The sequence below is a fragment of the Calypte anna genome, chromosome 9 (genome assembly GCF_003957555.1).
Source record: "Calypte anna isolate BGI_N300 chromosome 9, bCalAnn1_v1.p, whole genome shotgun sequence".
NCBI classification, from domain to species: Eukaryota; Metazoa; Chordata; class Aves; order Apodiformes; family Trochilidae; genus Calypte; species Calypte anna.
Window position 1 is genome coordinate 13,191,092 of NC_044255.1, and position 25,366 is coordinate 13,216,457.

The window sequence follows — 25,366 nt, forward strand, 5'->3', positions numbered from 1 at the left end:
AAATGGCTGCATGCTGTCTGCATCCCACTAGCCTTCCACTGGAGCACCTCATCTAAATGAAAAGGCAAATGCTGAGTCCACTTTTATGTGTCTTATTTGCCTTTAGAAGCACAGGAGGGGCTAAGCCAGGCTGGGGGTAATGGCCAAGCCTGGGATGAGCATGGCACGGGTTCAGACATACCTGGCAAGTTTATGCGGTACGGTTGCTGGCTTTGAAAAGGAGAAGAAAGGAAGAACTGTGTCTTCCTAACGGTGTTTATCACGGGGAGGCATCGCACAGTGCTGAACATGAGAACAGATCACTCCTGCCCAGGGGGGTTTTCAGGCTGCCGTGCCACTGGCAGGCAGCACCCACAGCACAGCCGTGCCTGCCCATGTAGGAAGTACCTGAGTGTTCCAGGCAGTACCCAGGTTATTCTCCTGATTACAACTGATGCACATTACAGTGTTATAGTAAAAAATGTCTGGCCTTAACCCAACAGCCATAAAGGAGAAATGGTTCATAAATAAGTCCACTGTGCAAGAACAGGTCGAGTTGTTTATTAATTTAACCTTCCCTCCCATCTTGACCCCAACCAGCCCGAATGGCTGCTGCCAAAATCCATTTGATGGTTCCCTTGCTGGTTGGACAGCAACCCTTGTCCTCCAGAGATGCCGGGACTCTGGCTGTATTTTAGCAGCACCTTCACAGCCCAACTTCCACTGCCACATCCAGGCTCCCTGTTTGCCATCACCATTCCTCACGTCATGTTGGAATGATGGAGGCTGGAGACAGGATCCCATGTTGGGCTGGGTGTGTAATGGAACATGTGGGCCAGCTTGTGGCTTACCCCAGGAGGACACAAACCCCCCCCACACCCCTATGGCTGCTGCTGGGACAGGGTTTAGCACGCCTCACAGCACTGCCAGCGGAGTTTGCTGTTCAGAGATATCATCTGTTCCTGTCTGAGCCAGAGAGCGAAACTGGTCCCTGCAGCCATAAGCAGAGCTGCGGGCAGCTTGGTGGGGGCTCGCAGCCCGGCTCTGGGGGCACAGTGCTGGGACGTGCCCCATGTTTTGCTGGTGCCTTCTGTTACTGGCAGGGCTGGTGCTCGCTCCTTGGTGAGAGAGTTAGAGCTGGGCTGGGAGGGGAGCAAGGGAGCAGCATGTGGCCATGTGGTGGGATGGAGGGATGGAGGGATGGAGGGATGGATGGATGGATGAACAGGCAGGGCAGCATCGAGATGGACAGTGGGACATGCGTGGGTCTGGGTGGACAGATGGACAGGCAGAGCAGTCTGAGGGTGGATGGATGGATGGATGGATGGGTGGATGGATGGACGGACAGGGTAGCGTGGAGGTGGACAAAGGGATGTGCACAGGGGCGGGTGGGTAGATTGGCAAGCAGGACAGCATGGGGATGGGTGGATGGATGGATGGATGGATGGACGGACGGACGGACGGACGGATGCAGGGAGCAGCTTGTAGTCGGGCGCCGGAAGGATGGCCGGGGAGAGCACGGGGTGGTGGGGAAGCAGGCCGGGCACAGGCGACACCGGGGGCGTCCCGGACGATCTGGTCCCGGCAGTCGCGGTCCCGGTGCCGGTGCCGTGGCGCCTCCCGGTGGCGGGCGCGGGGATCGCGGGGCAGCCCGGAACTGTCCTGCTCGGAACGTTGTTCCACGGGCGCGGGGCGCGGCGGAGGGACCCGGACCGGCGTAGGAACCGGGGCGGCCGCCCCGAACCTTTCCGGGTCCGGCGGCAGCATGGGCAAGAAACGGGGCGCGGGGCTGGGCCGCTCTCTGCAGCGGCAGCGCGGGCTGGAGCGCCGCGGTACCGCCTCATGGGTAGGGCCTGGGGCCGGGGCGGCGGGGGGCTGGGCTAACCCGACCCGGTCTGACGGTGGCCTTTTGTCCCAACAGCTGCACGCCAGCGAGGTGGGCGGCGAGCGCGGCCCGGAGCTGCGGTCGGCGCCCGAGCAGAGCCCGCTGGAGGAGTTCCTGGCCACGGCCGAGCTGGCCGGCACCCGCTTCGTGGCCGGTGAGAGGTCGGGACGGGGCTTGGGCTGCGGCTGGGCCGGTGGCAGGCGGGGGGCGGGAGACCCGGAGGGAGAACCAGGGCCGGTTCGGGGATGGGGGAGAGTGAGCGAGTCTGGTTCTGGCAATGGGGTTGGCTGGGTGGGGAGCAGGGGACAGGGTCAGCAGGGATAGGGTGGTACAGCAGGTGGCAGGGAGGGGTGGCTGCATGGCTGTCTCTCCTTCCCTGCAGAGCGTCTGAACATCCAGATCGTGTCTGCCCAGAGCCGCGCGGGGCTGCTCACGGCACAGGAGGCCCAGCGTGTCCAGCAGCTGCATGAGGAGAACCGGCAGTTCCTACGCATCCCACGGAGGTGAGTCCTGAAGGACTCTTTCCTGGATCCCCTCTGCTGAGTGGGCTCAGCTCCTCAGTGGTTGCGGGCCTGGGAACAACCCTCTGCTTTGTCAGTCCCCTACTTTTGGGGAAGCCACCACCTGGCCTGCACAAGCCTGTTGTAAGGAACAGCACAGGTGCCTGTTGGCCACATGGGTGCTGCCAGCCCCAGCCCATCTGTCCTGATTGTGTACGTTTCCTGCTCAAAGCCTGGCACTGCTGCAGCTGGTGCCTCCAGGCCACTGGGTAAGCCTTTTCAAAGCCCTCTGTGTGGTGAGCAGAGAGATGAATCCCATCTTAAATGCCCTACAAATCTTAGCTTGAAAAAACAGCTTTGTTGTGGAGTAGTAGGTAGTGGAGTTTAGGAAGAATAAGGGAAAAAGGCATACTCAAAGGTGCTGAGAACAGGCTCACACATGTCTGACCTAAAACTATCTCAGTGCAGGTGAACTTGTGGTGCCTGTGCTCTTTGTGGATGTTTATGGTGATAAAGTAACTGGTGTAACTGCCACTTGTGACCACTCACTGCAAAATGTCTTTGTTACAGGCCACGTTGGGACCGGACAACCAGCGCAGAGGGCTTGCAGCAAGCTGAGAGGGAAAGCTTCCTCGAGTGGAGGAGACAGCTTGCCCAGTGAGTATGCAGCTTTTGTCTGGGTAAGCAGCTGGTGCGATTGGAAGACTCAGGAAGCAGTGGGAAGTGTTTATCCTTGCTGGACCTATGAAATGAATGTCTTGTGAGGCTCTTGAGTTGTTTTGTCAGGCTGGACACCCCAGCCACAGTCCAGACATGTGGTTGTGGAGAGCTCTGCATACCTCTCACGTGCACTTGCAGTACTGCTTGCAGTTAAAGTTCTTCAGGATGGAGCATGATGTTCTGCTCTTGCCTGTGAAGTGGAGCAGTGGAATGTGTCTTCTAAGATCAACAGTGCTGCTGTGGACGGAGAACAGTGCTGCCAGCCTGCCTACAGCAGCTTGTGCTGGTCTGGCACTGCCACCGCTGGCCTGGAGAGTGGGTTAGGTGGTGTTTGCACACACCCTGCAAACCCACAACTGCCCTGAGTAAAATCCATTGGGCACTGGTAATAGTGAGACAGAGATTGTAGAGAGCCATGTCAGGTACAGTTCATTGTTTTCTAGGCGGTACTCGATTGATTAATCATAGAATCATAGAATCATAGAATTGGCTGGGTTGGAAGGGACCTCAGAGATCATCGAGTCCAACCCTTGAACCACCGTTGCGGTTGCTAGACCATGGCACTGAGTGCCACATCCAGTCTCTTTTTAAATATCTCCAGGGACGGAGAATCCACCACTTCAGTGGGCAGCCCATTCCAATGACGGATCACTCTTTCCGTAAAGAAATTCTTTCTAATATCTAACCTAAACTTCCCCTGGCACAACTTAAGTCCATGCCCTCTTGTCTTGTTGAAAGTCGTTTGGTAAAAGAGCCCAACCCCCACCTGGCTACACCCTCCTTTCAGGTAGTTGTAGAGAGCGATGAGGTCTCCCCTGAGCCGCCTCTTCTTTAGGCTGAACAACCCCAGTTCTCTCAGCCTCTCCTCGTAGGGTCTATGCTCGAGTCCCTTCACCAGCCTGGTTGCTCTCCTTTGGATAATGACAGCTGGCATTTGGGATAACTCCTCTGGTTTATTATTGTGGCTCTAAAATTTCATGGGTAGATTTTCAATGAGTTTTTGCTCTTTCCATCATTTACCACTTTTCCATTGGCATGATCAGGAGCCATTGCATCACTGCTGAAGCAATGGTTCCACTGCCACCAGTTTACCTGGATACAAAACTAGCAGCAGTAGTACCTGCTATATGAATCTGCTTTAATAGCAATCTGAGAGCCTCTTGAACCTAGAGGAAAACTGGTGGTGTGCTTACTGCCTTCAGTGGGACAAATACGATGTCTTTTCTCTTTTTTTGTCTTAGCCTTGAAGAAGAAAAGAAGTTAATTCTAACCCCATTTGAACGAAACTTGGAATTTTGGCGTCAGCTTTGGAGAGTCATTGAAAGAAGGTAAAGAACATCCCTGTTTACTTTTAGAAAGTAATGTTTAATGTGTTTCTGTAAATTGAAGCCTTTGAATCAAGCCTCAAGTGTCTGAGCACAGGAAAAACAATTAGTAATGCTTTATTATCAGCACTGAAATAATTTGTTTTGAAGTATTCAAAGTGTGATGTGCAGAAGGGAAGCTGCTTGCTGGTGCATGCTAGGTTTCAGCACTGCCGTTTTGCTGGTGGTTTGCTGCAAGTCTCTGATTCTCTCTGATGCGCTTGGCTTCTTCCAGTAGCTCTGTGGGAGGCCTCTTTTGAGAATTTGTCTTGGAGATTTTTTTGCCAAGATTAACCCTTTCCCTCTTAACCCCACAGCTGCAGTCTGATGTTCAGGGACAGGAGGCAAGGGAGACCAACTAAATAGCACTGAGAAAGAAAGAGCCTCTTGGTTCTTGGCCTCTTGCCATTCTGAGAAATTGCAGCAGTGCACAACAGACAACAGCCTGTCATATCACAGAAATAGCTTTGTTTGCTCTCTAGAGCTGTAATACAATAAGAGTGCTGTCTGCTATGCTAATCTAACTGGGGCATTTAATTTCACTGGTAATTAATTTTGAGATCATCTCGTCTGATTTTCCTAAAATTGAAAAATACTTCACCAATGAGGTCATGGTAAGCTGGTCCCTTCACAGAAGTGGCTTTGTACTGGATGCTGCTGGGCCTTTGGCTGGGAGTGAGCTGGGTCTGGAGCATCCCCTATAGGATATCATGATGTGCAGTGTGAGTGAATTGTGTATTTCAAGGTTATTAACACCTTTCTGCTTTTGTTGGAGGTTTTTATTTCATGTAGAGAGAGGAAATTGTCTCAGAGCTGAACAGAAAAGTCATCCAGTCTCTTACCTTGCCAGATAATTTGATCTATTGCCAGCCTTTCCTTGTGTTTGCTTCAAGCTAGCTCCCAGCAGTGTGATTCAGTAACTTCTCTGCATCCCATCACAGTACCATGGTGTCAGCTTTCTCTCGTATTGATATTTGAATTTCTGTAACTGCTCAGTACCTCTGTGTACCCTTGTGGCTTATTTAATGGCTCTCTTGGGGGTTTAATGTTTGGGTTTTTTTAATATGTAACCTACTGCTTAGTGAGACTTGAAATTCTGCCATCCAACAGCTGGTGTTCTGAAGCTGTCCTGTGTTAGATGAAATCCCTGTCAAACAAACAGAATCTGCATTGTGGCAATCAGTATTTTAAATTACCTTCCTGGAGAAGCTCTAGTGGAAGAGGCTGTAGTTAAATTTTCCCCCTCCCTATGAAAAGCAAAGCACAGGTGCCTCTGGTGTCCGAAGCCAGTGGATGTGGAACTGATGAACATGCTTCATGTGTGGAGGCAACCTGCAGTCTGGATTTAGAAGACATTTCCTAAAAGCGTGCTTGCAGACCTTGCTTGCATGGGGGAGCAACATGTTATACTGAAGTCTAAGACTGTTCTGTCACTGTCTATGATTTTTGTGACAAGAAGGAAATTCTGAACGTGCCTGACAGCAAATGCTTAAAATCTGCAGGTTATTTTTGGGAGATCTTGTACATCTTGTGCCATGCCAAAGGGACAAGAGTGTTCCTCAATATCTTGTTGTGTATGAAAACCACCTCCTCTTCTGTCTGTAGCCACACCACACAGTTTGGGGATGAGAATAGACAGAAATTAACATAGTTTTCAGTAAAATTCTGAAGGATAAAATACTACTACTCTGGTTCTTGCCTGCTGAGCATTTCTGAAGGGTAGATGGAGTGGTAAAACTCACATGCTTCCTTTCCCCTTGCTGGCTGTACATGAGAATTAGCAGAGTGAGGCAGAAATGCTGTGTGCTTGTAGCAGAAGTGTTGGCTCTGTTGAGGCATATGGGATGCTGAACTATTTTGCTAATTCAGTAAAGGCACTTAGTAGTATAATACAGTTTTAACCATTAAAATTCCAAGCAAAACTTAAAAGCAAGTGTTGTGCTGTGTCATGTTGCTTTCTTTGAGGCAGGGTAAGAAAGAGTACTTACAGAGCTGTCTTTTGTTTTTCCAGTGATATTGTAGTCCAGATAGTAGATGCTAGAAACCCCCTTCTGTTTAGATGCCAAGATCTGGTAAGTAAACATCTTTATTGGATGTTGTCACATCCATAGATTCATAGAATCACAGAATCAGCTGGGTTGGAAAGGACCTCTGAGATCATCAACCCTTGATCCACTACTGCCGTGGTTACCAGACCATGGCACTGAGTGCCACCTCCAATCTCTTCTTAAAAACCTCCAGGGATGGAGAATCCACCACCACCTCCCTGGGCAGCCCATGAAATCCTATTTCTTAGGATTTATGAATTATTTTTTGTTTAACACATTTAGCCACCTTGAAGCTGTTCTGGTGATATGCCTATCGGGAAATTTTATGTATTTGTGCAAGTATTCTGGCATCAAATTTTTTTTTCAATGTTTTTTGATATTTCACACAGAGTCATGTGGATTTAGAGGTAGTTTTGCAGATGTTCTATTGCAGATATTATAATGTTCTTTGTTACCCACTAGCAGTGTATGAGTTGCATGCTCAAATTTGTTCTTGTAGCTGTCTGCTAAAGACCAGTTCCATCTCATCCAGGAGATGGTAAGCTTAGCTGTGCTCATGGGCAGCTGGATGGGATAACTTGTCTTGCTGTTCTTACAGCCTTGTGGGGAGGAGGAGTCCAAACCAGAGTACAAACTGATCCTTCTCTTATTTTCTTCAGGAAAGTTATGTTAAGGAAGTCAGCAATGACAAGGAGAACATGATCCTGATAAACAAGGCAGATTTGCTGAGTGAGGAGCAGCGGGCTGCTTGGGCCCAGTTCTTTGAGCAAGAGGGTGTTAAGGTGGTGTTCTGGTCAGCACTGGCAGAGTGCAGACGGCTGTCTGGAGAAGCAAAGGTATTGTATAACCAGTTCCAGCTGGGTGTGTGCTGGCTGCCTCTGGTAATTTGCTTTGTAGTTATGCTTGTGATAAGCTGAATGCCTTTCTAGGAAAGGCACAGTCCTTGTTCCAAGGATTATTCTGAGTACCTATGTGGCTGTAATACAGCATGTTGTGTGATTGATTCAGAGACAAAAGCGAGGACAGTAAAATGAACAAAATGGTACACCCTTCAGTCACTGTAGTGGTTGCAATTTCTCTTTGGAGGTTAATGACATGATAAATAATGCTGAACTAGAATGCAAGTTTGTTTTTGGAGGCTGCTGATGAGTAGCTACAGAAACAGGCCTTGTAGATCTGATTTACAAGCTCTTAACTCATTGACAGAATTGTAATCCTTTCCAAGAGGGGTGCTCTGAGGGGTTATCTGAGTGGCTATCTGTACAGAGGATTTTCCTCTCCCAGGGAGGTGTTTCTTAGAGAATGTAAAATACCTGAAAGTCTTTTTTGCCCCGTAAAACAAACTGTGATGCTGTCACAAGTTACATGTTACCACTAGGTGACACTTTCAGGTTTTACTGCATTCATCTGTTAGAACCATCACTGTTCAGCTATGGGATATCCAGTGTCTCCTGAAGATACCTAGCCTGTTTACAGGAAATATTGTTCACACAGGAAGTAGACACTGAAGATTTAGCAGAGGACCTGAGTGATTCTGAGGATGAAAGCTCCAGCCAAGAAGATGACACAGCACCAGATAGTGCAGAAAGCACATCCACAGGCAATGCTCTGCAAACTGTAAACCAAGTTCTGGTTAGTGACGATGACAGCAATGATGAATATGAAGACTGTGAAGATGATGAAGAGGAGGCCTGGCAAACCTGTTCTGAAGATGAAGTGGTGGATAAACTAAATACTATTGCTCCAGAGAGGATGGAAAACAGGACTGATGACACCACAGTGACACATCTAGTGCAGGAGCAGAACAGGAACATCAGGAACTTCAGTCACCTGGTACAGAGAAGTGAGCTGCTGGAGATATTCAAAACCATGCACAATGGACCCAGGGTGAAGGATGGGGAAGTAAATGTTGGACTGGTGAGTTGGAGTTTGTGCTTAAACCAAACTTGCTTAATCTATGTTTTAATTCCATATGCCTTCCATAAGAAAAAATCATCCTGTACCCTGATTTTCTGTAAGGGTAAAAAACTGGCAAGCACAAATCACGGAGGGTTTTGTGCAAAGACAAATTCTGAATTTCCTGGGACTCAGTGCTTGGTACTGCTCGCCTTAGGTTTTTTTAGTGTATTTCCTTGAAGTACTTTTGGGTCAGAGCTGTTCCAGTCTTCTAGCATCATCCTGCCAGATACCACTGTTACCATTCCACTTCTTTGTCATCTAGGTGGGCTACCCCAACGTCGGCAAAAGTTCAACTATCAACACAATCCTTGGAAATAAGAAGGTGTCAGTGTCTGCTACACCAGGCCGTACAAAACACTTTCAGGTACTACTAACAAAGAGCTTTGGTCTTTTTAGGTTTTTTCCCCAAGTGGAAGAGAGCTTCATTATGGATTAGTTGTAACCATATGGACTCACTGGGAACTGTTCACCAACCTGAACTCTGCCCAGCAGTTACAGAGGTTTGGACTTAAAGTATATAATTTTAATACTGTGGTTCTTACTTCCAAACTCTTGCTACAGTTTGAGAGTTGCTCACAAGAGGTGCTGTGCAATTGGAGGTATTTTCCATCTGCTGATTTTATTTAAGTAGCTTGAACCTTCTTTTTTCAACACCATCATGAGGAGAGAACCTCTGACAAGTGAATAGCTTAAGGTCAAGGTTTCAAACCATCTGTCTTGTCCACAGTCATTTGTATGACTAAGACTACTTATGCTACTGTTTTCATATTGATCAAGCTCTTAATTTTGAGGTAGCAAGTCCAGTGCTATAATGAGCACTGTGGGATTTGTACTAGTGCAATCTCTTACCTGTTTCAAAAGGTCTGACGAAGTTAGAGGTTTCTGGAGTGCTTTCTCCTCTCCCATCAGATTGGAGAGCTGAAGATCTTGCTGCCCCCATCCGGACACCTTAGTTATGAACCTTGGAAGTGCTGCTTTCTTCCACATCAGATTTCCTTAGTTCATTGGTTTGAGCCAGATGTCTGTGTTGGTAGAACTTCTGCTTATTCTCATTTGCATCCTTGTTCCATCTATGCATTTGATTTTACTTTTTTTGTTCCTTTTTCCTCCATGGATACTGACTCGGTGTACTCATCGGTTGTTTATTGTGTAGACCCTGTATGTGGAGCCTGGCCTGTGCCTATGTGATTGCCCTGGTCTGGTGATGCCATCTTTCATCTCTACCAAGGCAGAAATGATTTGTTCTGGAATTTTGCCTATAGACCAGATGAGGGACCATGTCCCACCCATTTCTCTAATATCCTTTGCATGGGGCTTGTAAGAGTTGTCTGCAGGTGCTGGGTCTGGAGCATGCAATGTAGCATGTTGCAGGCAAGCTAGGGGTACACATGCTCATCTGTTGAGGGTGGTGGGAACACACTGGATAAAACAGCCCTGCTGTTTCTCCATCTTGTTTCAAGTTTGTCTTGTTGTCAGGCTTGCATCATTTTTCTGGTTTGCGATAATATCCAAAAGTCAGTCTTAATTTGTACTCTTGGGTGACTATGGCAAGATTACTTGTGTGGCTGAAAATCACCAGGTGGTTTCCTTCACTAGCCTACGTTTGCCAGCATATCCCGCGAAACATTTTGGAAGCAACCTATGGAATAACTATCATAAGGCCAAGGGAAGATGAGGATCCAGATCGAAAGCCAACAGCTGAAGAGTTGCTGACAGCGTATGGATGTGAGTGATGATCCCTTTAATACCTATCACCTGTGCTGTGTGCACAGTCCTGAACACACCCATTGGAGAACTTTTCAAAGTGAGCTCCAACTCGGGTTTGTGCATTAAAGCTCCTCATTAGGTCTTGCCCCCCTCTCAGGAGAACCTTTGTCAACAGCTAATCTCATGTGTTGCAGAGGTGCTTTGCCAGTTTCTCATCTGCCAGATGCAGTGAGTGTGTTAAGGATATTGGTGGAACACCCTTCCAGTCTGTGTGTGGTGCTGTGATGCTCTCATCATCTTAATACCTCCCATCAGCTATGTCTTTGAATTAGACTTTGAAGAATGCAGTGAAGGTTTATCTCTCTTGTCTGATTCTCTCATGCAGTTAATCTTCTTTGGCTGTAAAACAAAAATAAAAGACCATTAGGTTTTCTGGTGGTAGAGAGATGTTAACTCTTGTAATTCCTTTCAGGATAGAATGCTTCTGCAGTCCTTCTACAGTTGACAATATTGGGGGGGAGGAGGGAAAATAAATTTTAAAAAATCCTTTTTCTAAGGGAGGTAGGGGTTTTTTGTGAGAAAGGATGCAAGTGTGCAGTTAGGCATCAGAAAAGGATGTGTTAATTCTCTTGTATTTTTACAGCATGTACTTTGGATTTGTCTTCCAGATATGAGAGGCTTTATGACAGCACATGGACAGCCAGACCAGCCTAGATCAGCCCGATATGTACTGAAGGATTATGTCAGTGTAAGTGCTTCCTATATCTTGGTTTTCTGTCCTGCTAGGATGTGAATTGAAGGTTTAACTGCAGCATGAAGGAGCACAATAAAATGAATTCTGTTTCTCCAGATAAAATCACCATGTATCAAAATACTCTTTAAATCAGGCTATTTTTATGTTTTAAAAAAATCAATAAAATTTCTCAAGCTGCTTAATCTTAAAAAAATGACTGCTTAAAAATATTGTCCTGGCTAAATAAATTCGCATCTCTCTAAAACCAGTAGGAAAACAAACCCATATTGTATACTTGGACAAGTATTTGGAACTAAGGACCTCAGTTCTAAGTGTTGTAATACTGCATGCTTCTACAGCACCTCTTGGCAACTTGTTGAGCATTTCTTAATAAGATCCCCCATTACTCCTGAGAGTTTTGAATTTTTTTGTTTGCAGCTGGATATTGCAGCTGGAAGTGGTGCTTTGAAGTAGAGTTGGAACAATATTTTAACTTATAAGCTGAGGCAGTTGTCGCCTGGAGGTAGACATCAAGTGCGCTAGTAGCTAGTCTGCCAGTGTGAGCCTCTGGATTTCTAAGGCTGCCCTTAGCTTTGGAGTTCTTTCCTCTACAGGTCTTTCTCTGAGGATTTTTGTACTAACTGTGTCTTGTTGCATTCACAGGGGAAATTGTTGTATTGTCATCCACCTCCTGGCATTGACCCAAATGATTTTCAACACCAGCATCAAAGATGGCCAGAGAACAGAACCATGCAGGCCAGTGGGCCGGTGAAACCTGAGAAGAATACCAAAGCTAAACAAATTGAAAATGTGGTGGACAAAACATTTTTCCACCAGGTAAATTCTGGAGGAGATTTATTCTAGGAGTTTTATTGCAGCACTGGTGTGTCATAGTTACTGGAAAAAATAGTGTTGAGGACGGAACGATGGTGGGCTGAGGTAATGGTGTTAGATGCCATTGACATCTGCATGCAATTTCTCCCCAGGAGTGCTCTGTTCTTTTTATGGTCTTCTAAATCACTGAGAATGGTCTAGGTGAAAGATAGCTAATGAGGTGTGTGTAGTTGATTTTTTTTTTAGAAAGGTAATGAGGGTGACCCTTGTCTTTTATGGGCCTAACATTAATCTTGAGCATACAGGAGAGTAGGAAGAAAGGCAAAGAAAGAGTGGTATGACAGCAGCTGACCAGGTTTTGGATGAACAGGTTCTTCAAACTAACTTTCCTTCCTTGAGATGATCTATTTCAGGGTCATGATAAGCTTCTTTAAGACAATTGGTTTCATACCACGTGCTTGTTTTGACTCAGAACCTGAAACCAGATTAAAAGAACACAAGAGATTTTAAAATACAACTGAGAATTGTCAAAATGGAAAATGCTAATTTCTCTTAACTTACATGCTTCTTGTTAGGTCCCACAGGGATCTGTTTTGTCCCTACGCTACTGAAAAAAGCTTACTAATGACTCATAATGAAATGTCAAATCCATACCTGATTAAGTCTGCATACCTGACAAAGAACAGAACAGGGAGTTAGCAGTGAAGGAGACGTGTCATAGACAGCATGATCCTTTCTGCTTGGTTAGCTGGATGTGAACAGTATTTGAACACGCAGTATTTGAACAGTATTTCAGGACAGCTAAAGATAGTCATGCAGTTTGAAAACAAGCACTAAGGCTCTTTTCAAAAACCAATAATCTGTCTCGGAAAACTAAGACCTAAAAAGAATTTTTGGGATTTCCAGACTCTTCCTCTGGCTGCCCTAAGTGCTGGCACAAGCTGTGAGCCCCAGCAGTGCTACCCACGCTCCAGACTTGAGAAAATTATTTTAGTCTCTGGTTTTCATAGCTACCAGATTTATTTGCAAAGACAATTTGTTGTGTGCAAAGCAGAGACTGTGAGAATCAATCTTGGTGCCACAGCTCATGTCTGTTGGAGCTCAGTGTCTTGTCAACACTCTGCCTCTGCTTGCAGTGGTTGGTGCTGGGGACCTGGCGCAGCAAGGCACGGCTGCAGACAGAACTGGGGTGACTCAGCTGTGTGCCATGACCTTTCCTGCAGCTCTGGAGCTGGGGGCTGAGCAGGTTGTGATGGGTTTGAGCTTGTGTGTGTCTGGTTTTATTCACGTCACAGCTTCTTGTGGTTAAGTATCTTCTCACTGGTCACTCGTGATGATGTCGTCTCTTCCAGGAGAATGTTCGTGCCCTGATGAAAGGTGTCAGGGCTGCAATGGGATACCGGCCCGGCAGTGGCCTTGTGCCTGTGACTACACCCAATCCTGGGAATGTGATAGGAAAGCCCTGGAAAAAACACGGGAACAGGAACAAGAAGGAGAAAATTCGCAGGATCACCAAGCACTTGGAGGCTTAGCTGTGGCACCAATATCTGGTGTTTTCAGGGCAGGGACTGCATTGTCCTGGAGGCCTGAACTCTGAGGGAGTAAAAAAAAGATAAGCAAGCATTGCTAGCTCACCTGGGAGCTCCCTGCTATGGATTGGCCTGGGCAGGGATAAGAGTGGGCTCTAATGGTTGGAGTTCATCACTTCTGAGAACAAAAGGGACCTGGCCATTTGTGCTGTCTGGAAGCCAGCCCAGATGTTAACTGCTGCTGAAACATCCTTTCAATGGAAACAGATGGAGCTGTGTGGGAATGTTTTTTCCTCCCATAAAGGATGTATTTTATAGCTGCTGGGATCAAAGCAAGCCCTGTAAAACTGACTAAAATCTTTTAATATCAGTGAGTGATGATTGTTAAACTTGAGACACTATTGCTCATCTCCTTTTTTAAAGCTTGTTTGTTGATTTGACAGAACACTTGAGTGTGTTGAAATATGAGTAAGAGGATCTTTATTGCCTTCTTTGTTCTCTGCTATACCAGCCAAATTCTGTCAATTCTGGTGCTGCAGTCACTCCCTATCTCACCTTAAGGCAGAAGATAGCACACTGTGCAAGGAGAATGCTGCTTTTATGTCCTTCATACTGAGCTGGTATCAGTTGTTTTTCTGTGTGACTTCGCATTGGTACTTTAAACCATTAGCTCTATGTGACTGGCCAAAGATCTGGTGCTGATTTTTCTTAAGTATATGTGAGATTTTACTTCCTACATGTTGTCATGTTTTGTCTCACTTACCTGTCAATTACTGACCTGAAAGTGTTGGTGGCAGATTTTAATTAGTATGTTAGTATTTGATGATAAAAAGACTGTATTTATTTGGGGTCAGACTTAAGTGAGATTTACTTCTTGGTTGCCCTACTACACTTAGTCCATGCTTTTCATTCCTGGTCCAGCACAGGGAATAATGATAGGACTGGAAAGGCCTGCAAAGACAAGTGTCTTTTTTTTTTGTGTGTGTCTTTTTTTTTTTTTTTATGTGGTGAAGCAGAGGATGCTGGTCTCTGATACTAAAAAAGAGATTGTAATTTTGTACTTTCCAGGCCTGAAGTATGGATGATGAGATGAAAGCAACTGTTAAGCAAAGCCACAGCAGATGTAGGGGTGCAGCCAAGCTGTTTTTGACTTTGTGACACTGAGTGCTTGTCCTCTTGGGCTGGTTTATACTGTGTATGAGGGAGGGTCACTTGACAGTGGGGTTTTCACCTTGGCTTCTGCTTCCCCTGGAGCTGCTGCTCTCAAGTTCTTAATTACATCACTGGACAGAAGGTATTTCCCTACTACCTGTAAAACTGAAGCATGATTATACTGAATTAGCATGGTCAATGGTATTTTAAGTCAGTGCACCACAGCAGAAAGTATATTCTCAGGAGAGAGTATTTAATCTGTTTCTCCTAGAGAGGGTGATTTTTGGCTTTATTTCCTGAAGAGGTGCCCTGGTCAAATTGGTCTCTGATCAGACTTTCCCACCCTCCTTGGAGGGATGATTTCTGCTTCTGTCCCTTACAATGCTTTAGGAACCTGATGGTTCAGAAGCGCCTTCTTTTTGTTCTGTCTTGTGTGAAGCTATTAGCTCTACTAAAGTTTAAAAATATTTCTAATCACTTTATCACTTTTCACATACCTAAATTTACTTTATTTGCATTCTCAGCCTTTTCCTGCCAGCTGGGTCTCCATGAGCTTCCTCGCTGGCCAGGCTGTGTCCTGGGGTAAATCCTTCCAAATCTAGTGAAAAACAGAAATCCCCAGGGTCTGAGGGGTGAGGTGACTTTGCTTGCTGCTTGCAGAAACCTTTGGCCACAAGACCTGGTGAACCACTTGGGGTGTTTGCCTGAATGAATAGAATTGTTCATTCAGGCAAACAAATAAAGTGTAAATATATCTGACCAAGTATAACCCAGCAAATAATGTTTGCCCAGGTTTGTTAAATGCAAACTGCTCCTTGCTGTGCTGCTTGCCTCGACAGATAAGGACACTAAACAAGAATTATAGACCTAAAGGCTTGTTAACATTTTGTGTTGGTATTGAGCAGTGGGCAAACTGGGTAATGGGTGAGCATCATCGTTCAATTATGCTTTCCTGTGGTGGTTTGGTCCATTTCTGAACTGCATCCATCCTGCCCTACCCTTGCCAGGGAATGCTGGCTGGGCCATGTTGACAGCTCAGTGCAGCGCATACGAGCAGCTGGCAGGCGTGAGACAGCATGGGGACTGCTCTGCTGCCAGGAGCCTGCACAAAGGAGATGCTGTGCTTCACCCTGGCCACCCGCTGAAAAAGCCTCTTGGCTGCTCCTGTTGCTTTCTGCAGAAGGCAAGTTTCCATTTTTGAGTACTGTTTTTTTTAAAGCACCTCATGCATGCAGAGGGAGCATGTGGGATGCACCCAGCTCCACTCCATTCCTTGGGGTCTACAGTACTTTCAGCACCCTAGCAGTCTGCCTCGCCTTTCAGGGGGCTTAGCTTAATAATGTAAGCAGTGTGTCTCCCTGGCTGATTGTGTTACTTGAGGGCTGGTTTGGGAATATAGTTTGCAGCTGAACTTCCCTGTTAGGATATCTTGTGCTTGCATCATGAGCAAGATTCTCAGTGCAGGGCAAGATCTGGAGCTGGTGTTCCCCTTCTGGTGTCTTCTTCTCAGTTTAGGGAGCCCCATCCTATCCAGAGTCTGCTTCCAGCAGCAAATGGTGCTGGTGCAGCAGGAAAGCTGCTGGGTGCTGTGCCAGAGGGTGGTGCTGGGTGCTGTGCTGTGGGTGTAGGGTGATACTGGGTGCTGTATGGTGGGGTGGTGCCAGCAGCCCATGATGGCACTCCCTGCCCAGAGATGCTCAGAGCAAGCCATGCAGGGGACACCAGCTGTGAGGCACAGTGGCTCTGCTGCCTGGCCAGCAGCTTGTCTGTGTGTCCTGGAGGCTCTGGGTGCTGGCTGTACTCTGCTGGATCACTTCCTGCTCACTGTAACTCCTGGGCTGAGCTGTGGGACTTGCTCTGGGATCCCACAGCATTGAGCACAGCTGTAGCAGCCTGTTCCTCTGCTGGCAGACTCTGGGACAGCCAACAGCTGGGGTGTCCAGCTCAAACCAAAAGGGTGGGACATGGCAAAGCCTGTCCCTGAGGATGACAGCCTGAAAGTCAGTCCTTTGTAGGTCTGCCCCCCCAGCAGAGGAGGTGCCAGTGGCTGCAGGATGGGCTGCTCACCCTGCCCCTGTCCTTGTCCCTGAGTCCTGGTTGGTCTCTGCTGGCACCCAGCTCCCAGCCCTTCCAGGAGCAGCTCCATGGAGCCCAGCAGAGGATACCTGGGGCAGTGTCTGAGGTTAGCTGCCCCCTCCTTGTCATCTCCAGGGCCAGATGGGCTCCCATGAGTGGTATGAACTGGCCTCTCACTTGGTGAGCTGTCATGGTGGGGTTCCCCTGTCTATTCTACCTGCCTCAGGACAGAAGGGAAGTGCTGAGCTTTTTTCTGGGGCTGCTTTCTGCCCTCATTACCCTCGTGGCCAGGATTCCCTTACTCTCCAGAGCACCACGTGTCTTCCTGGTATTCCTTATGCCCCCCAGTTCCAGGCAAGGTTTCCCAGTCAGTGACTGTCACTCCTGTGTCTCATTGCAAAAGCCTTGGGGGGGCTGTGGGGTGCCTGTGTCCCCTGTACCTCACCTCCCAGCTGCTCAGTCCTTGGGTCAGCTAGAGGATTCATAGCAGTGGTAGAGAGTCCCTGTGCCAGCTGAGGACAGGATCCATGGCTCCAAAGTAAGCTCTGGATGGCTCAGTGCAGGGGGAAGCTGTGGGCCACCCTCTGCTTGGCCGCAGCCTGTGTCCTCTACAGCAGGAATTGTCACCCATGACCAGCAGCCTGCCCACGTCCTGAGGGCCCTGCCCAGGCACTCTGGGCTCAGCTGTGCTGGATGTGGCTGTATCCTTCCCTAAATCCTAGGAATCTCATCTGGGACTCAGAGGTGGGTAAGGTAGGGCTCTTCTCCTGGCTCCTGTGCCTGGGCTGTGGGACTGGAGTGGGGAGGAGGCTCTGCTGTCACTCCAGAAATACCCTTAACAGGGGCTCAACATCTGTTAATTGCCTGCATGACCAGGAACCTGATGGTCCAGCAACCAATGATAGACCAAAGGTCCCTGATGTCCAGACCTGGACAAGGCAAACAGCCACTGCTGAGACCGGATGATGCTGGTGCAGCAGATGAGAAGCTGGTGAGGCTCGATGCTCTACCCCCAGGCCTGGGGAAGGATCTGAGGGGGTCAAAGATGTACCCATCTCCCTAGCAGAGAATGGGATCTCTGCAGATGGCTACGGGGTGTGTGCTTGGATTTGAGGGGTATGGGGGAAGTGGTTGCATCTGCCTTGCTGTCCCACACAGCACAGAAATGCCAGCAGGTTGCAGATGCTCTTGCAGTGTAAGCCCTGAGGTTCTGTGCACTGGGGCCCCTGGGTTTTGGTGCTCTCCTCAGTGATGTCTCCCTTTGATGTCTTCTTCTTGCTTCCCATCACCTCTGAGGCTGGCCATGGCATGGCTAGGCTGTGTGGGGACACACAGGCAGGTGCAGCAAGCCTGGCACCACCACAAACCCCTGCCTGCCCTCTGCTCCCAGCCCTGTGAGCTCTGCTCTCCCCATCCATCTCTGATGCCACTTCCATCAGCTCGGAGCTTGAGGTCTGTGCTTGTTCCTGGCTCTTTGGATGCTGTTTCCCTGTCGCCTCCACCTGCCTGTGGAGCTTTGCCCTACCTGCAGTGTGTACCTGAAGGAACCACTCCATACAGTGACAATATGAGGCACACAAGGTGCTCTGCAGAGTTCAGAAGAGATATGTAGAGACCATGTCTAGGTATGGGTGAAGCACTATGGCATCCCTGCACTCCCTGGCACAAGGGTGCCAACCCCACTTCCAGCCTCACCTGCCTGCCTGGGGAGTCCCTGTCCATGGCTGCTCCTGAGAAGGATGGAACCAGGGTGAGCTCCAGGCTCAGAGATCTTCTTACTTTGGCTGAGCTACAGATGTCACAGTCCTAAGGAGAGCTGCCCTGCTACTTCCTGCTGCTTTTGCTTAGTTTTTGCTAAGGGCTTTTTCCACTCACACTGCTGCTGCTGGCTGTGAGAGGATTTCTGTGCAGGGTAACAGGGTGAGAGCTCAGGGATCAGTGGGATGATGACTTTTGCACCAGGGAGTCCGGTGCCAATCATGCATCTTGCCAGCCTTCTGCAGTCAACCCACTGATCCAAAATTACTGCATTACTTCTCTGGAGGAGGCTGAAATCCTCCTCTCCTGCCATTAGGGGCCGGCCTTTTCAAAGCAGAGGGAGAGCAGCCTTGTCCAGGCAGCCGGTGTCCCCAGATCAGCACTGTTGAGTCCTCTCCCAGTTAGGGATCCCAGCAGAGCTGCAGGTCCCGAGGGACTGCTCCCCCTCACACACCTGTGGAGTGGCACATGAACGAGTCAGGCCCAGCCTGCTTGAGAAGGTGACTGAGATGACCAGAGAGGTTAAAAACAGCTCTTGCCCTGGCCAGGTGAGGAGCTGGATTGAGGCCCTTGCAGGCTTCTGCTGAAGTTCAGCAGCTCTCTCCTGGTTGTCCTACAATGCCATTGCTTTAAACTGAGAAGCAGACTTCCTCCCAGCTTTCAGCTGCTCACAGCTTCTTCCCTGCTCTGAGGACCTTTATGCCATTGCCTGGCCTCAAGAGGCTCCTGTAGCCCACATGTTTGTGAGGAGCATCACTGTGCTCTGTCACCCATCATGCATAGTGGCTCTAGTCCAGATTTTTTCCTGAGGAGTTTTTGAGCTTTGAGGGGCTTTTCCTTTCTGTTGTTGTGCTGTTTGTGTGTGGTTTTTTGATTGTTTTTTTGTTTGTTTGGTTTGGTTTTTTATGGGTTGTTTGCTTGTTTTGGTCTTTTTGGTTTTTTTCCTTTTGCATCAGAAATATTGGGGAACAGTATTTCTGGGCTGGAGGGAGAGAAGCAGGCAGAGCTCCCCAGGACACCTCCAAGACTAAGTGCTTGAGGTGCTCATGACATCTTGGGACATAAAGAGAGGTCACGGTGAGGACAAGAGGAAAAGAAACTGCTCCTGAGTCAGAGGAACTCTGCCCTAGTGTGTTTTCTTGCTGTGGTTGTGGGAAAAGGGTCTGTGCTGTGAGTGGTGCCAGGGCAGGAGGGCTGGGTGGAGCAGACTTGGGTTTCCACTCCTGGAAATGTCCCTCTCTGATCTCCAGCCCCTTTTCACTTGGGAATCGTAGCAGTTGTGGCAAAGAAACAGAAACATCATCTTGTCCCTGATGGGAAGTTCCTGCAGTCCAGCCAGGCTTTTGCTGCCTGCACAGAGAAAAGGGCAGCTGGAAGCTTCTGCAGAGTCTCTTTGTGTTGGCCAGGGTTGGTGAACCAGCCTGAGCTTCACTTGGGGTTTCACAGTTGATTTTTTTAGCAAGGGTTGTCTCTGCTTGACAGCCCTCAGAACTGTCCATGCTCATGGCAGTATGAGGGATGCTCAGGAACTTCTGTGTGGCTCCCAGGGAAAAGGGATTGTCTCTTTCTTGACACAGCCCATGCTTTATTTAGCCACCAGCTTGTGTGCCCCTGAGCACACTCCTCACGTGGCCTGGGTGGGGAGGGAAGTGCACGAGACAAATGGAAACCAGAGTTGTTCTGCTTTGAGCATTGCTTGTGTTGTCAGGGAGAGCCAAGTAATTTCTAGTTTCAAACATAGCTAGTTTCTGAAGAGCAGCAGTGGTGCAGGCCCTGTGCTGCCCATGGAGAGCAGACCTGTCTGGGGCTTCCTCACACCACCTGAGCCTTTCTCTGTGCAGGGGGACTTTGAAGATGTGACGGTGCAGTGGAGGTGGCCCAGTCCTGCTGCTCAGCCCTACTCTGTGCTGTGCCCAGGCATCTTTGGACAGCTTTGGACAACAACTCTACAAAGCCCCAGGCATCCATCAACCCAGATGAACAAGCAGTAAATAGCAAAATGTGCTTCCTCAGGGCTCCCCTGGAAGAGGTGATAAGCTCTGGGATGTTATCACAGGCTGCCATGCTATGGGTGGAACGGTGACCGCTTCCAAGCATCTCCTTTCACCAATGTCCTGCTGCAGTGGGGTGTGAAGGTCTCCCTTCCCCACCACTGTCGGCTGCTCTCCCTGGGATTAGGAATGAGGCAGGAGTGCAGCTTCATGGCTTTGTTTAAACCCAGAAGTCTCCTCTTCTTCTTGTGTTTCTCACCACATTAGGAGCTGCAAGCCCTGCACATCCTGGTTGTGCTCTTCAGACTCTGGAGTTGCTCTGATCTGCCCAACATGGCAGGAGATAGGGACAGTCCCCACTGTGGCTTCCTGATGGTGGCTGCCACACGTCCTGCTCCTCCCTTACTACTGCTCCTGCTGGCTGCTGTAAGGGAGAGAGCTGTCAGTTCCTGCAATGAGGAGAGAAATTTCTTGCCCTGGCATGATTTTGTGACTAAAATGTGTGTGAGACAGATCAGAAGAAGCTGCAGCAGTGTGGCAGTCCATGGAAAGATCAGGAGTTGGTGTTCACAGTGCTGGGCACCTTCAAGTACTGTGAGCTCTGTGTGTGCTGGCGAGGTTGCAGCTGCAGTGCAGGAATCTCTAGGACACCCACACTGATGGATTTGTTGGACATGAAGCACTGCTATGTCTCAGACCTTGTCTGTATCTTTCAAAGCCATGTGCCATGCCCTGCTGCCTCAGACCTGGGATGCTGGGGGTTGGGGAAAAGCCCTGAGTACTATGGATGCTTAGCTGGAGCAAGATGATCCAGGATGGTGAACTGGGGACCTGCCTGGCTGCTCTCGTGCTCCTCTCTGTTATAGAGCATGGGGGAAGAGTAGAGCTTCCTTCACAGAAGAGCTGTGGAGAGCTCAACTGGGCCCAGTTTGCATCCTGCAGCCATCTACCCTGGGATGGGTGATGGTGGTGCCTACAAGAACCACATCAGATAAAGAGTCTTTGCTATAACCTTGAGTTGATAGTGTTTACTGTGGTCTTTTCCAAGGTGCTGGTGGCTTTTAGCTGTCCTTCCTTCCCAGTGGCACATCCTTCCCTGGCCTCTGGGCTCTGCTCTGGCTAAATAAACTGGAAGGAAGAAAAAGGAGACCACCATGGTGATTCCATTCCATGTTCAAATCTCAACAAGCAATACTGTCTGGTCCTGCCATTCTTTGAGGTGAATGGCTGAGCTGGCACCTGCCTTGGGGAGTGGGAAATGTTCATTAGCAGGGTGAGAATGAGGGTCTGGGTAGCCAGACCCTGCCTGGTTTGCCTTGCAGCAGCAAAAAGGAGCCTTTACAGGGCTCTCACTGATGTGAAGTGCCTGCACTGGTGTTTCCAAAAGCCCAAGTGAATTGCTGAGGGGCATGGCTCAGAAATCCAGACACCAGACAATGGAAAGGCTGGAAACATAAAGGAAAGGAAATTCTACTGCTGTATTGCCTTTCCTATGGTGATAAGATAACGTAAAGGGAAACAAAAGTCTCCACTGTAGACAGTGGGGGGTGGGGGGATGGCGACCTCAGAAGCTTTAGAAAGTGGCAGGAGGACACGTGCATGAGCTGGGATCTCCTGAGCTGGGCTGGTGTGTGCAGCCCTCCCATGGGTGCACAGCAGGCAGTGGTGTTTGCTGTGCTTTGCAATGAGTCTTGAAGCCCATCCATGTTCTACTTAGACACTGACAAGATACTGTAAATGCTCTAGAGTAGCAGAGACAAGTAAGGCCACAACATTTTCTGGTGATTGGGATTACTGGGTATAAGAAATCCCAAAGCTGGGTTTGTTGAAGGAGTTTCGTACTGCTGAGGGGCCAGGGTACAGAGCAACAGGTTGTATCCCACAACAGAGTGGGAGAAAGAGAGACAGAGAGTGTGTCCACATGGACTGGGCTGTCAGCAGAATTTGCTGCTGCCACAGAAGAGGCTGGTTGTGGGAATGTGGTGTGTGTGGAAGCTGCTGTGGTATGGGTTGCCGGTGAATCTGTGCTGTGCAGGTGTGTGGAGAGTGCTGGGCATCCTCCATAGCACCAAGACCTAGGTAGACCACTGGAAGAGGAGCAAAGGTAGCAAGGAGTATGGATTTTTGCTGTCTGGTGCTGACTGTCCCCATGGCCATCACAACTGCCTTTGGGGTGTTCTGCCCTGTTTCTTGCTTGCAGGGAACACATGCTGCTCCCTGCTGTGGCTGGTTTGGGCACATGGTTTGTGGGGTATCTGGAGCTGCTCTAGAGGCTCTTTCATCCCTCCCAGCCCTGCCCCCCAGGGTCCCTGGGTGACCTTGCAGCAGTGAGGAATGGAGAGGTGACAGGATAGACCTGCTCTCCTCCCTGAGGTGATGATCTGCTGGCAGAGGTAGGCTTGTGGGCTGCTCTTGGGCTTCCTGGTGGAATGTAAGCTCTTCATGAGAGGATCTCTTTGCCCTGGGACTGCTCTTTACATGCCTCCTGTTGCAGTTGGTGTCTGGGGAACTGAGTTTTCCTTGGGGTCAGGCTGAGTGCCTGGGGCAGGACGGCCACCTGGGTCTTCTGGGTGCCTGTGCTGTGGCAGCCAAACCTGAGTGCCTTGGAAGCACCCTGCACTGCTGCTGGAGGGGACCTCAGCAGCCATTGTGCAAAGCCAAACAAACCCTTCCTCTCGTGTCAGAGGCTTGGAGCGTGGCTCTGCTCCCAGCTGGGGCACAGCCCTGCCAGAGCCTGCTGATAACCATCTCCCCTTGCAAAAGAGTTCAAGTCCCCTGCTCCTGGAGGGTGATGTCACCTTATCAGCACTTGAAGGCTTCTGATAAAGGGATCAATCTAACTGCAACTGCATCCCCACCAGAGCTGCAAACACAATGTACAGGGTGCAGCCAAGGTGACCACAGCTGGGCCCCACGTGCTCTTTTGCCTTTGGGAGGGTCGTGGCTGGCTGGACCCCCCCGGCACACCTCCGGGACAGGGGAACAATAGTGGCCATGGCATTGCTGTGGTCAGGGTGGACGATTACTGAAAATCATGTGCTTACCCCCGCTGCAACAAAGGCAATTTGTCAAAGTCCCATTTTCCTTTCCCTGATAAGATAGGGCTTGAGGAGTACAATAATGCTTTCCTGAGATACAATTGTGGCTCTTCTACCAGGCACACAGGCAGAGGAGGCTAATTTTGTCCTTGCTGGGCTGACAGGGGTTGAGCAGAGGCCTCTGTCTGTGGCAGGAACATGGTACAAGGGGCAGAGTGGTTCTCTGAGGTCTGGGCCAGGACAGCCCAGTGGGTTGGATTGCTCCCTGCTGGAAGGTGCCACAGTTGCAGAAGGAGCTGTCACCACCAGCTTCACGATACAGAGCTGATAGGATGCTGCAGCTCTTCTGACATCTGGTAAACCCTGCCATGGGGATGGAGTGGCTAGGATTGCCATTGTCTCCCCCTTACCCTTGTAGGCACCCCAGGCGTGTAGCTGCACCCTCATGCCCTCTTCCCTCCTGTGCTTTGAACGTTATCCTGTCGTTAAGGCAGTAAAGTGATGCAATATAGTGTTCCTGCCCTGTCCAAGGAAAGCTGCCCCTTCCCAGGGGCTGTGGCTGTCTGGCCAGGCACATGCAGGAAGGTGATTTCGGCTGCCAGTCCCTCCATGGGCAGCTCCAGTGCCACTGCAGTCTCCAGAAGAAAGCAGCAAATGGCACCACTGGCAAAGCCAGACCTTATGAAATCCCTGGCCTCCTTGGGGACTAGACCTTTTTATTAATATATATAATATTTGCAGGGGATGGATCTGGTATTCCTTATGAGGGTAATGTGCAGCACACTCATCTGGCAGAGTTGATGTTTCCATTTTGGCATGTTGCTTGGGATGCACTTTCTTCACAGTTTGAAATCTGAGCATAATGCTATCTTCATGAACCACATTCACCAGGCTGATAATGTGACCTGAGAAAAGGTCAGTGGAAAAATTAATATAATTTATTTGCTGATTTAAAAAAAAAATTAAAAATCTAATCACCAGTTTTTCCTTTTTCCTGAACCCCCCCCCCACCCGCATCCAGCGCCCTGCTGACATTTTCCAGCCATTCCCAAAACAATGGCCAGGGTGGGAATGCTCCAAGCAGGCACTGCATTGGAGGAGGCTTTTCCTGAGAGGCTGTAGATGCATCTATCCTCTCAGCTCCCCCTCCCTGAGAGGTGCTCAGCCAATGTCACTGGCCTGGCCAGGGACAGAGCTGGCATTAGGTTGGGTTTGGCAGATTTAGCATTTGCTGTGTGTCCCCTGCTCCACGGGGTGACTTGAGATCACCTGCTCTGAGCTCACAAGGGGACCTTCACACCTGCTGGTTTTGTAGCTGTAGGCAGGAGGGGAGGAAGGTCCAGCTGGGTCCCCAGGTGTCAGCACAGCTGCCAGAGAAGTGTGGCCAGATGTCTTGGGTGATGCCCTCAAGGACTTTAAGAAAATCCTCCAGAGATGTGGCCCTTTTGGGGGGTCTCTATCAGCATGTGCTATGCTGGAAGAAGCCTCAGCGCAGTGCACAGGTGTGTGTACATTCCTTTGCACACGTATGTGAGCAGGTGGGATGTGCTGTCTTGCAAGAACCCCTCCTGCTTGCATAGTTCTCCTTGTGGGTTTCCCAGCCACCAAGATCACATGCTGCTGCTCGCTCAGCCTGGGGCATGGGGTTGGAAGTTGCTTCACCCCACAGCTACCCAGCAACCACTTGTCTCTTCATGTCCTGGAGCTTGTGCTGTCTGCAGAGCCCCAAGACCTGTCTGAAGCAATCAAGCGGCCAGATGGTTGTCAGGGCATGACCTGTCCTGAGGAGGCAGGTGAGCTTGCCTCATTAGGGTGGAGCTGCAAAAGTAATTAGTAAGTTCTTACCATAATACCTTACAGATGCAAAAGAAAGGACCCCACAGGGCAAGAGATGGTGGTAAGGATCCAGAAGCTTCTAATATAGCATTAGCTGCTGCTTAGAAATGGTGGTTTTGGAGCTGCTACCTTGCTGAGCTGTGGAAGGGAGAGGATGGGGAAAAGATCTCCTGTCATGGACTGAGGAAAGGAGGAATCCCAGAGATGCCCATTTTCTGTGAGACTGCAGCACTGCTGAGCTCTGTCAGTGTGCTGCC

At 49.2% G+C, this 25,366-nt stretch overlaps 1 protein-coding gene across 2 annotated transcripts; it reads left to right on the top strand.

Moving 5' to 3' along the window:
- The first annotated feature begins 1,744 nt into the window (after nt 1–1,744).
- Nucleotides 1,745–20,710, top strand: LSG1 (large 60S subunit nuclear export GTPase 1). Of its 2 annotated transcripts, none has more exons than XM_030456440.1 (14): nt 1,745–1,825; nt 1,901–2,018; nt 2,247–2,367; nt 2,935–3,021; nt 4,326–4,412; nt 6,460–6,520; nt 7,156–7,332; nt 7,991–8,413; nt 8,718–8,819; nt 9,609–9,752; nt 10,057–10,180; nt 10,831–10,910; nt 11,559–11,732; nt 20,086–20,710. In XM_030456440.1, exons 1-14 carry the CDS (start codon nt 1,745–1,747, stop codon nt 20,233–20,235), a joined length of 1,929 nt encoding a protein of 642 aa, XP_030312300.1. In that variant the 3' UTR covers nt 20,236–20,710. The 2 variants fall into 2 exon arrangements, with proteins under 2 accessions (XP_030312300.1, XP_030312299.1); XM_030456439.1 differs by lacking the exon at nt 20,086–20,710 and adding an exon at nt 13,082–13,994.
- Nucleotides 20,711–25,366: the final 4,656 nt, after the last annotated feature.

Excerpts from the sequence above, each read along its gene's own strand:
- LSG1 (XM_030456439.1), top strand. The coding sequence starts at position 1,745 with ATGGGCAAGAAACGGGGCGCGGGGCTGGGCCGCTCTCTGCAGCGGCAG. Across the intron at positions 3,022-4,325 it reads TGGAGGAGACAGCTTGCCCA|CCTTGAAGAAGAAAAGAAGT; the intron begins GTGAGTATGCAG and ends TTTTTGTCTTAG. Across the intron at positions 7,333-7,990 it reads GGCTGTCTGGAGAAGCAAAG|GAAGTAGACACTGAAGATTT; the intron begins GTATTGTATAAC and ends TTGTTCACACAG.